The 13,090-nt window shown below is 34.4% G+C and overlaps 1 protein-coding gene and 1 non-coding gene across 2 annotated transcripts; both read left to right on the top strand.

Annotated features, from left to right (window-relative positions):
* The first annotated feature begins 2,910 nt into the window (after positions 1–2,910).
* On the top strand, positions 2,911–4,245 carry LOC124366583 (nuclear envelope integral membrane protein 1-like). The gene has a single exon (XM_046823176.1). The coding sequence runs from the start codon at positions 3,034–3,036 to the stop codon at positions 4,174–4,176; it is 1,143 nt and encodes a 380-aa protein (XP_046679132.1). The 5' UTR covers positions 2,911–3,033; the 3' UTR covers positions 4,177–4,245.
* A 6,591-nt stretch (positions 4,246–10,836) lies between these two features.
* On the top strand, positions 10,837–10,908 carry Trnat-cgu. The gene has a single exon. It is a non-coding gene; the product is annotated as a tRNA-Thr (tRNA).
* The last annotated feature ends 2,182 nt before the right edge of the window (positions 10,909–13,090 follow it).

Genomic DNA, 13,090 nt, shown 5'->3' with positions numbered 1-13,090 from the left:
GATAGTGAAAGCGCGTGTAATGTAGTGGCCGATGCATTTGCACATTTGCAGTTATTGCCGCACTTTCGATTCGAGGCCGTTAAGATCGTATGATGACGTCAGAGGCACCGCCACCTGAATAATTCATAACGACTCCTTGGTCGTGGTGCCGCACGTCGTCTGCTGTCTGCAGACTCTTGCAGTTTACTGCTAACCTCCGAGTTGTCAGCGGAAGAGGTACCGGGTCCAAAACTTTCGGCGTATAAAAATTGAATGCTGGAAATAAAAGTAGCGCACATTGAAGCAGGTTAACGCAAAATTTAGGAGGTAATTAAAACAGGTTAGAGTAATTAAATTGTGTAGACACCCACTCCGAGGCGCCACCACGCCCACTGATTTCTAAAGAAAAACGTTAATTCCTTCATTTTGTTGTTATCAATCGTTAAACATTTTTCTTTCAAAGTGTGATACATTATATCTGCATAATCCTGAGGTATATGAAGACGCTATTCCCGTTGACAAGCCAGGACTAATCTCTTACAGATTACTGATCACAGCGTTATTTATTAACATAACTATATCACCATGAAATCCCCTTATTTATTACATCGTTTGTCACGGAAACAAATGCATATAACTCTATGTTTTATAAAAACATCCCTATTAAATCTTTTCAGTTAAATACGTTTTAAAAAATTATCTCTTTTCTTGCTAGTTTTGTAACGAGAAAAATTGAATGTTGTTGATAAAACTTGAAAAAAATGTTTTACATAAATCTCACACTCACATCGACCATTCCGTTAAGTATCGCAAATCGAGTCTACTTTAATCAAATCTTCTTCGGTCATGGGCGTTAATTGGGAACCATCGAATTGGTAACTCGTTTCTGATCGACTGATATTAATATCAGTATAACAGCTGTCAAGATAAATTTGTACGGCTATTCATTGTTTACTTTCTTTACAGTTTTTGTTATTAACCTAAAACTGTTAGTATGATTTATCAAGCATACCAAGTTTATTTTAATTCATTGAAAACTGTGTTTATCACACTCGCAGGCTCAGTATTTTTAGTTCTTTTCACAATTAATGGTGTGCATTCATAAAGTATTGTAATCTGGAACAATCGATCGATGGATTGGATCGACATGTTAACAAATTTAGTCGACAGAATTATCACTATTTGTTTGTGTTGTCAATATCAATGAACAGTAGTATTAATAAATTTGAAATTGGCGCCACGTTTAAGGAGCCGGAAAGTAGGATGTCCAAATCCGGTGAGCTGGGGTGGTTACTACAACGCGAGAGTGCGTTGAAATCAACTCATTGCAACGACTTGAACATTGACTGTCTACTCTATTTTTTGTTTGTTTATAATCTAAGTAGACTGTTACATAATCAAAGGTGGTAGTTTGCATAACTTCTTGGCAAACATATAATTTCTCACGTACGTAAAATAATCCATTTATGTGTAGTTCTGTGACCTATTATTGCCCATTCTTGATTTTATTGAAGTGTCAGTTCCAATATTTTGTGTTCAAACAACACTCACATCATGACATGATGTGAGTGTTGTTTGAACACAAAATACATTGTATGCTTTATTTATCGGATAGGATTAATCTAGTATATTTATATTAACTGAACCAACAATCAAGTTGCTCTTGCCCGCTTCCCTCATCATGTTCATCAGTTTGGTGAGCTCACAAAAAGGCGCTCGCTTTCGCGCTTCAAAGAACCCACGACATCAATTCCCCGCGCTTTCGCGCGCCTTGCTGACCTGCGAGCGACCGTTCCCGCGTAAAAACGCGCTTACTCGCCCGACTCTAATTGTTGATAGAATTAGCGTGCGGTCCCACCTTTTTTAAGGCTTGCTGGTAAAAGCAAGATTAATTGTTTATTGAACCTTTTTTCTCTATGGATAGAGATTTCCTTCTCTATGGCGAGTCTACGCGGCGCGGCGTTTAGTCACGAGGAGGGTGCTCCTCAAGCAAGGGAAAATATTGGGTGACTTGGAGTTTGAGATTAAATTATTTGGAAGTATAAGTACTTCTGTGGCTGATAGTACTCATTATTTAAAAAAAATCCTATAAACATAGATATGTTTAGCCGCTAGACGCCATTTTCTATTTTGTATGAAAATGTTATTATATATTTAATGATAGTTTTATGATTGTATAATTATTATGTATGTGAAATATGTGAAAACATTGTTTCCACGAGATATGAACCGGAATACTTTGATGTTCGTTTCATTTATATTTTCCAATAAAATGGCCCGTTCAAAAATATCTTTTTAACCTTACAATATTTTTATACGTTAAAAATTAATTGAATTCGAGGTAATGACAGCTCAAGCTAATTCAAAATTTTCAGGAAGCTCAGAAATATCTCCAATTCCCAAGTGCAGAACATTTGAGAAACATTTTCCATAAAAAGCTTCCATACTTCCATACTGGGTTGAGGTGTGGTAGTGTACTAAAAAACCGTGCAGTATAAATTGCAAGTTATGAAACTACACATAACTAGTCCAAGACGAAATGCTACTCTTCTTTTCATAAACTATTTCATAAAATGGTAAATATTTTCTAAGCAGATTTGCTTGTTATATGCTAAATGTTTAGTAACAAGTCATATTTATATAGCAAAAAATAAAAAATTTCTGAGAAAAATTCCTGATGTTCAAGTATTATAAGCTTTTTGTTATAACACCCTTATTGTGGTTTTGTTTTTGAAATTATAAATTCATATTTTCACAAAATGCAAATAATTAAACGATATTGAAATAAAAATCAAAACATGCTTGTAATAATTACTGTCTAAGAAGTTTTTCCCCACATGGTTCTAGGAAACTACATCATTTATATGAAAGATCTACATCTTTGTGGTTCTTTCTCTGTGCCTTGACCTAATTGGAATTTACATTGCCATATGATTTGTTGAATGTTCTAAGTACTGACAACAAACACAAATTTGTCAATCAATAAATTTTGAGTTACCAATCTGTTATATAAAATCCGAAAACTACATCAGGCCAAAACACATCCAAGGTAAAATGTCAAGTGCTATTACAGCCATGTTCTTGCTTCTCTTCTCCTTTGTCAGTTGCGACCCGCAGACAGTGCAAGATGTCGGGCCGACTCCAGAGTTCCAAGTACTTCGAGAAGGGGAGGTGTACTACTGCTGCGACTTAGGTATGAACCGAGAGTTGCCGGCTGTTTATTGCTACGAAGGATCTCCTTGGGGAATATTCCACATCTGGCGAACCGTGTCGATCTTGATAGATCTGCCTGCGGAACAGTATGATCTTTACAAGGGAGTGGACAGTAGGAAGGTCTTGGAACGGTTCGAGGCCCGGGCATCCTCTTGGAACTGGAACATATTCTGGAACAACGAACAGAAGAGCTATATTAGTCTTGACCCTTTTAACAGCACTTGTTTTGGAATAAAAACACACCATGATTACACCATCAAGCTGGAAGCTGTCGAAGAAAACTATTTCCGTCTGGCTATCTTTGCTCTAGGTCTTTCGCTGTTCTTCCTGTCACCACATCTAGCCAGTACCTCAGTCTTTTACTACTTGATGGGAATCTGTGTTGGAACTGCATTATCTGTTTTGGTGTTGGTCTACTTACTCCTGAAGCTACTGCCCTTGAAGAGATCGGTTATGTTCGGAATGGTGGTCGGAGGATCGTCATTAACTTACTTCTTTTTCAAAGCCTTCTCGATCCACTTCATTGCAATGTTGGCCAGTAACCAACAGTACATCTTCAGCTACCTGTCGTTTTCGGCCTTAGTCAGCTTCATCGTCTGCTACAGGATCGGCCCTGCGACCGATCCTCGCACCAGGAACCTTGTCAAGTGGTTCTTACAAGCGATCGCCCTGACCGTGATCTTCTACAGCAGCCACGTGAGGGAGTTCACTGCAACGGTCGACATCTTACTGCTCTGTGAGGCATGCTTCCATTACAGCAAATGGCCGAGATGGCTCCAGAATGTGCTCTTCAAGGCTCCAAACACCCAAGTAGTAATGAAGAAAGATAACAGACGAACGAAAGACTATGCGGAGTATCAGAAATGTATTCGGTGGCAGGAGCTTTGTCAGAAAATGATCGCTGGTAACAAACAATGTTCTCTAATTTATGAACGAGTGAAACCATCTTCAAGTCTGTTAGATGACGATTCAGACAGTGAGTAAACATCTCATTCAAAATGATTTTTGTAATTTACAAAATTTAAACAAATAAAGTTAAATACTTGTACGTTATTAAGCATTATTATACGTAGATTCCCTTAATTTTCACAGTAAATGTTAAATTTGTAATTAATGGTTAATTTATAATTTAATGGTTTTCTGGAAAGCCTCTACAATTAATAACTTATAATAAATTGATTAATGATTATAAAATGTGCACCATACTTTCTTCTACTTTAAATCTAACTGAATTTGATTTTTCATTACGGCCCATTTTTCCTTGAATATAATTTGGTATTCGTTGCACAGTGTTAATCTTGAGATATTTTTTATATTGTTCGTATATATTCGCCCAAAGACGAAGTGTGTGTATGCATGAGTTTGCTTGTAACTTTTTTCCTGATTTCATTGTGCTTACTGAAGTTTGGATTACTAGTAACGAAATTAATTTGTATAAAAATTGATGGTTACAAAACTTTCAGTCATTGTAACGAAGATTATCGATCGGGTGGAGTGGTGGTGTACGCTCGATCCTGTTATCAGTGCAGTGTAGACATACTGACAGACGTGCGATCGGCTGACTGTCTCCAACTCACTTGCCACACAGATAGCGTGGACTTCGTCCTCCTAGCGGTGTACAGGTTGCATAGCGTCCCGATAGCGCAATTCCTCATTGATATCGAACACCTGATAGCATGCTGTGTTGGAAAAAAACTTGATTTTTACAGGTGACATAAACTGTAATATTTTGGCGGATGATGTCACAGCTGACGCGTATCTAGGCTTAATGGCCAGCTATGGGCTACGTTCCCTTATATGCGAACCGGCAAGAATAGTAGGCGAAAGTAAAACCTGCATTGATCAATGTTTTGTTAGATTTAATAAAATTACGCATAACGTTAAATACGATGCTTTAATATTACATCTTGGCATTACAGATCATTCAATGGTCGTTTTAAAAATAAATATTGAAACCAAAAAATTAAATAAAATGTACGACGATACAATTGTTTTAAAGATCGATTATAGTAAATTGGAATTGGAATTACAATGGGCACATATCAGTAATGAGAATTCAGTCTCAGATGCATTTGATTTGTTTATTAATATTTTGAAAAATTCTGTAAATAAATGCAAAGAGAAAACCACAATTAAGAAAGATCTTATGTAAACAAACACCTTGGATAACTGATTAGGCCTATTTATGTAGAGGAGTTGATAAAAGGAAAAAGATGTATAGGCTAATGATTTCTAGACCTCATGATTATAAATTGAAGGAATACTACAGATCATTTAGAAATAGGCTGAAAGTTAATATGAGATATGCTAAAGAAAATTATTATTTGAAGACATTTGAGAATTGTGCTGGGAACTCACGAGAACAATGGAGAATGGTTAATGATTTAAATGGAGAAAATCGAGATAAAAATGAAATTAATAAAATAGAAAAGGATAACTCACACATAATTACCGATGAAAAGGAGATTGCATCAGAATTTAACTCTTTTTTCATAAATGCACCGAAAACCATTAAAAACATGATTATTAATACTCAAAATCAAGTTATGTTTAATCAACTATTTCCAGTTAAAATTGTACCAAATTCTTTATTTTTTTACTGCGACAACTGAATTTGAAGTTTTAAAAACCATAAAATCTTTAAAAAACAATAAATCATCAGGAAACGATAACATTAGCAGTTACATTTTAAAGAGATTTTATAAACGTATAGTGCCATAGATAGATTTATTCAATCGAAGCATGTTAGAAGGTGAATTTCCATCTCGCTTAAAAGTATCAGTTGTAATTCCACTTTTTAAACGTGGAAGTAGAGAAAAAAGTAATTGCTATAGACCTATCTCTTTGCTTTCTGTGTTCGCTAAAGTCATTGAAAAAATATTAAAAAAAAGATTAATTGATTTCTTTAAAATGTGCGGCTATCTAAGCACAAAACAGTTGGGATTTAGAGAAAAAATGAGTACAGAAGATGCTTTGTTGGCTTTTTTTTAGAATATCTATGATGATAATATCAATGATGGCAAAAAATGTGCAGCTTTATACATTGATATAACAAAGGCTTTCGATACAGTTGATCATAAGATATTATTAGAAAAGTTATGGTTAGCAGGTGTGAGAGGTCTACCCCACAAATGGTTTGAAAGTTACTTAAAAGATAGAAAGCAGTGTGTGAGAATAGTATACAGTGATTTTGAAACAGTTGAATCCGGTGTGCCTCAAGGTTCAGTTCTAGGTCCAATTCTTTTCCTTGTGTACATAAACGACCTATGTAATGGAGAATTAAATGGTAAATTGAAAGCTTTTGCAGATGATACAGCACTGAGTATTCTGATTACAATTTGGAAGCTATTCGTAGACAAATGAATGATGATTTAAAAGTTTTAAATTTTTGGTTTAATAAAAATGCAATGCTCCTAAGTGACAAAACAAAATTCATGATATTTAACTTACAAGGTACAAGTAACTTTGAATATGATGTATACTATCATCATTTTACGTGCTCTGCGGGTAACGTTTGTAGTTGTAAAAAGATTGAAAAAGTGGACAGATACAAATACCTTGGGCTTACCATTGACTCAAATTTATCTTGGAAAGGTAGCCTATTGTAAATTCACTGAAAAAAGAGTTTTATAGAAGTTTGAGAAGCTTTTATATGTTGGGCGATGTATGTCCTCCAAACTTACTGCTGAATGTTTACCACGCTTTAATACACTCCAGACTAAGTTATGGGCTTGTATGCTGGGGAGGTACGTATATATCCACGCTTTATACTCTCATTACATTTCAAAAATCCTTTATCCGCATTATTACTAAATCAAATAAAACCAATCATTCCTGGCCACTATTTTTAAATTTAAAAATACTCCCTTTGCGAAATCTTTACATATATAAGGTGTTAAAACTATTTTTCATAAGAAGTTCAAACCCGGCCCTCACACGTAATATTAAATATAATTTCAGAAGTTTGCTTGTTCCGATTCCAAAGCCTAATCTAACTGTTTTCAAACATTTTTTTACTTTTAATGCTCCAAGATTGTTTAATCTTATTTCCTTTAAATTAGATCATTTAGCACCATTAAATCGTGTTTTAAAAGGTTAAAAAATGTTTTTATTTGTATTGGATAATTGCGAGTGCATTCTGAAAATTGTTGAATGAAGTAATGAATAATGTGTACATTTTGGTTCGTTTTTATAATCTTTTATAATTCCAATTGATCTTTTTATTTTTACGTCCATGACCTGTTTTTAAAGATTTTGTATGGTTTTCTTGTTAATATATTATTATGTAGCGGTTTCATTCCTTCTTTGAGTTTAGTTTAATTATGTTATTTTAATCTGATGTGCATCCTTCATCGGGCTTTTGCCTATTGGATGCTCTATTTTATTTCACAATTATCGAGTTTGTTTTTATTGTAAGTTCTTTTTGATTGTTAAGTTTACTTTTAGTTTGTTTGAAGATTATATTATTATTTGATTATTTTTAAGTTTGTAAATATTTCAAGATCAATGGTTTTATATTGTTTGTTGTTTTTTGTTTTTTATAAATATATTGTACAGTTTGTAAACACTGTTAAATAAAAGATTTTTGAAATGAAATGAATGAAATGAAAAAATGTAAGTAAAATATGTTACATAAAATTTAGTTACGACTTAGATAATAAAGGGAGCAAAGGAGTTGATTATGTCCTTCTATATTCTTCTGGTGATTGAAAAGACCAGGATACAATAAGTATGGAAATATAGGTGACAAAAGACATCAAGCACGAGTGTTAATGCAACATTTATTTGGCTGATTTTTAAGCTATTCTTATTTCATAATTTTGATAAGGCACTTACTACCTTTTATGCAAGCCTATGAAAAATAATAACTCAATCCATAATAGAGATAAAACAATGCAATATCAATAATATGTTGTAATATATCGTAGCTAAGGTTTCCTTAGATTTGCTTTCCTTAAACACCGTAGCGCTCGGTTGGATAGTCAAAGTGTTAAAACTGGCTTGAAATAGAATTATAAATAGATCTAACGTAAAAAGTTAAGAAAAATGCTTTGGAAGTAAAGAATGCATTTTTACTATTCAGAGGAAGATTCATAAACTAATCTAAAATATAAAAAGATTTAGATTAGGTTACCATAAATGTGGTATTTATTAGTAGCACCAGAGATAAAGTTTACCTTTATGGGCGTCTACGGCATCTGAGCTTGAATTTAAGTACTATCTCGAGAGCTGTTTTTCTTTCTTCACCAGAAGGGAGGGGTGGCACCGAGGGCGCCACCGAAGGGTAGACTTTAATAAGCGGCCTACACTCGTTATTCGGTTGTTTTATCGAACAATTCGATATATTGTCCAGCTTTTATGTGTAAAAAATCGTACATAATAATAGTTATGATAAATTACCGTATATTACAATTACCGTATATCTCGCATATTACAATTTTAAAAACATACATTTAACACTAACATTACAAAACAACAAAACCAACTATGGCATACACTTAAAAATCAAAGAAACCTTACAATATTTGTAACTTGCCTAGCTTGATATCAATGAGTAACAGCTTTTGAGAAATGGAGGAAAGAATTCTCCCCATGTGTTACCAGGAGCCAAACCCACATGTTGAAGCCACTTAAACAAATATCATCACTTGTGAGAAATATCTCACATATTTTCCTCATATTCATCGCCATTTTCAAAGTCTCAAAATATTAGTTACTTCTTGCTGTTTATTGTTTACATTAAAATTACTATAAATAACAACTTGAAATCATAAGTAAAAAACATTGTAACATCAAATTATTCTTTTGTATAAAAACACCGAACCTTTCGATTAAACAACCGAAAAAACGAGTGTAGGCCGCTTATTAAAGTCTACCCCCACCGAATCCTGTACTGATGGCCTGAGGCACATCCAATCGATACTTTCCCGACCTCAGACCACGTGCCAGATCATGCAACCCTTAAGCGCAACCCCGCAAGAAAAACATCCCTCGGATAGTACCTAAATTCAAGCTCAGATCACGAGAGCCCCCGTAAAGGTTAACTTTAACTTTCTGTACTTATAATACATACTCATGTACTTACTTATGTAAAGTAATAACAAGTAGTAGATAGGGGTAGAGTATAATAGTGGTCTTCATATAATGACAAAGTACTTTGGGTGAAAAATCTACAGCCTTGACATTCTGCATAACCAACATTATATATTCAACATTAATAGTTCGATAGTGATAGTTCTTTATTGCAATACTACAATGCATATTGCATTGTCATTACAATGTAGATGTCAGATTCTGTTTTTAATAAGACCACTCACTCGTTCCATTATTATCATGTCCAGACTTTATTTGGACTTATAATTGTCTACATAGACCAATCAATGGTGGTGCATTACATGCAATGGGATTGGGCTGAGCGTAAAGCGCACGTTTCTAAATTGGTCTTAGAGGTAACCAAGATGACTACGAAAAAACCGTAGAATGGACAAATTTGTAAATGAACAGATTGTAAATATGATGTGATGTAGTAAATGTGTTATGAGGTTACTTTGTTGGATTGGCCGGTATGACTTTCCATTACTTTCTGTTGGGTCCTTTCGATACTTTGTTGTGTCGGTCTATTGCGTATTATTTCGTGTCAAAAGCGACTTTACATCACTATAGTGCACATACAATTGAAAGTACATTTGTATAAAAGTATAAATACAAAATTTAAAATTAATTCAGAAAATATAAAATTCTAACGGACCGTAATCGAAATGCATTTGTATACAAGCACGACAAAGTTTGACGAATGAGCTTGGTTTGACCTTCATAGAATTTGTTTTCAAGCATTAGTAAAGTCTATAACTCAGGGTGATATATCGCAATTTGAGAGTTACTGACCAGAATTGAGATAAAAGCTTGAAATTTTGTATACTTTACTTAGCTGTCACTTAGCTGTCAAGAGTTCAGAAAATGTTCTCTTTTGTCTATATAACTGTGCGTCTGTTTTCTGCAAGATACATGATGAACGATTTGAGCTATGGACTTGAAATTTTAAATTTAACGTCATTTCTTCTTAGTCGTGTTTGGTGATGGGCATGTCTCTCTATGGGTTTTGGCTGATTATTGAGATAGCCTAACTGTACACATTATATCTTGGGACAATTTCATGTCCTTAAAATATTCCATCAAACTTTATTTATTTTTAACAAACACGAGGTTAATAAAGAACCAATGTTCCATAAGATTTGACTGAGCGTCAATGATAGCCTATCTACTCAGTAGGCTGGTAGATTTTCTTTTCTGTCGGCCTTGGGGGAGGTGGGGGTCTAAAAATGTCTTGTTTGTCTGCAAGACATCACTATAGAATGGAATGAGCTATAGACTTGAAATTTTGCGTGCAACTTCATTGAAGCCTGTTACACTACACGTAGCATGATGTACCACTCACTGCATTGTTTCAATTTAATTAAAAAATATATATACAAATTTAAATCGATAATATATTATGTGTATTGTTTTTTAAATAGTAGAGGACAATCTTATTTGGATCTTTTATATAAAACTCAATAAAATACTGTAACTGCACCGACAGTATAATACAGAAGTCTATAAAGTGCGCTTGTCAGCTGATATGCAGCAAGAAAATGCGTCTTCAGTGCCTCTTTAGCTCAGTGGCAGAGCACTGGTCTCGTAAACCAGGGGTCGTGAGTTCAAACCTCACAGGAGGCAACGATTATTTTGTATCTCTCACTCGTCACAACAGTTCTTGCAATCTTTAGTCTCCTTCATATTTAAGTAGTACTGAGCCGCCGATATTGCATAATACTAGTGAACTCTATAATGTACTCCAGACAATATCACTCCGCCCATCCTATATTTTGTATCTCTCACTCGTCACAACAGTTCTTGCAATCTTTAGTCTCCTTCATATTTAAGTAGTACTAAGCCGCCGATATTGCATAATACTAGTGAACTCTATAATGTACTCCAGACAATATCACTCCGCCCATCCTATATTTTGTATCTCTCACTCGTCACAACAGTTCTTGCAATCTTTAGTCTCCTTCATATTTAAGTAGTACTAAGCCGCCGATATTGCATAATACTAGTGAACTCTATAATGTACTCCAGACAATATCACTCCGCCCATCCTATATTTTGTATCTCTCACTCGTCACAACAGTTCTTGCAATCTTTAGTCTCCTTCATATTTAAGTAGTACTAAGCCGCCGATATTGCATAATACTAGTGAACTCTATAATGTACTCCAGACAATATCACTCCGCCCATCCTATATTTTGTATCTCTCACTCGTCACAACAGTTCTTGCAATCTTTAGTCTCCTTCATATTTAAGTAGTACTAAGCCGCCGATATTGCATAATACTAGTGAACTCTATAATGTACTTCAGACAATATCACTCCGCCCATCCTATATTTTGTATCTCTCACTCGTCACAACAGTTCTTGCAATCTTTAGTCTCCTTCATATTTAAGTAGTACTAAGCCGCCGATATTGCATAATACTAGTGAACTCTATAATGTACTTCAGACAATATCACTCCGCCCATCCTATATTTTGTATCTCTCACTCGTCACAACAGTTCTTGCAATCTTTAGTCTCCTTCATATTTAAGTAGTACTAAGCCGCCGATATTGCATAATACTAGTGAACTCTATAATGTACTTCAGACAATATCACTCCGCCCATCCTATATTTTGTTCCAGCTAGTTAATTCAAATATTGCTTGCCGACTGAGTATATAGGAGTGATATATGTTTTAGAACGGCAAGGGCGATATGTTTTCTCTAACAACGCAGGAGAAATATGGGACGTCCACTAAAATAATTCCAGTAATTTTAATTTGATGGCCGCAGGTGTTTGTTGTCATGGAAACGTTTTCCCATTTTGTCTGCATTTTTTGGACAACCACCATTTGGGCAATAAATATTTCGGATAAACTAAGTGGTACCAAATGGATTATTCAACATTTGTAGAAATATGATTGTGCATAACTTTATGTGGTTTGTCCAGATAAAAAATCTATTGATTCTTAAAGAGTAACTAGACTTAGTGAGTACTCTGAAACCAAATAAATTTGAAAACATTAACGAAATTAATATGTTATTTTTTATCAAAACTAAATAAATTAGATAGTGGGGATTATTTTGAGCATTTTTGCTACTGTGTCACTAACGCTTGATCAACTTTATATTTAATTGAAATAGGTTTTATATATTTATGGAAATATTTTCAGTATGGTTCATAATTTTACCAGATATTTTTAAACCCTACACAGAAAAAGGCCATTTTCAGCCATTCTTAGGAGCAAGGATGCGTCTCTCCAACTAAAAGGTTACAAGTTCAACTCCGGGGAAGTAAATCCAAATTTAAAATCGGGTAAGTAATTTAACTTTTTTAGTAAGTAATTATTATTTAAATAATTCAGTATTACTGATATTTACTGCTGAAAGATCGTTCTCAACAAAGAAAGCGGTCAAGAACCTTTCAAGGAACAAAATGGGGCCTTACTCTCTGTTCACTACGGAAAGATATTAGTTGTCTAAACCCCTCCCCCCCCCCCAAAAAAAAATTGTTTTTCTGGCTACGTTCTTGAGATTAGTAATAGTAGCGTATTTTCTTATGCAACACAATCGTCTTTCGTCTCCTAAATTACGTTACTTTTACTGGCGTGGAAACAGCTCAAAGGAACTAAATTGCCTATATGAACGTCAATTATACAATTCATAGATTATCTCATCTGTTATACGATTAGACCATAAAATGACTAATACTATCGGCTTTCCTCATGACTAAATAACTCAGTATCTGCGAGCAACATAATATTTAGTTTGTTCATCAAATAGCTGTTGAATCACTTACATAAACTATTTACTATTCTGCAATCCTG

This window comes from Homalodisca vitripennis, chromosome 7, assembly GCF_021130785.1.
Source record: "Homalodisca vitripennis isolate AUS2020 chromosome 7, UT_GWSS_2.1, whole genome shotgun sequence".
NCBI classification, from domain to species: Eukaryota; Metazoa; Arthropoda; class Insecta; order Hemiptera; family Cicadellidae; genus Homalodisca; species Homalodisca vitripennis.
Note: the sequence above shows the minus strand (reverse complement) of the source record. Positions and strands in the feature narration are given on the sequence as shown.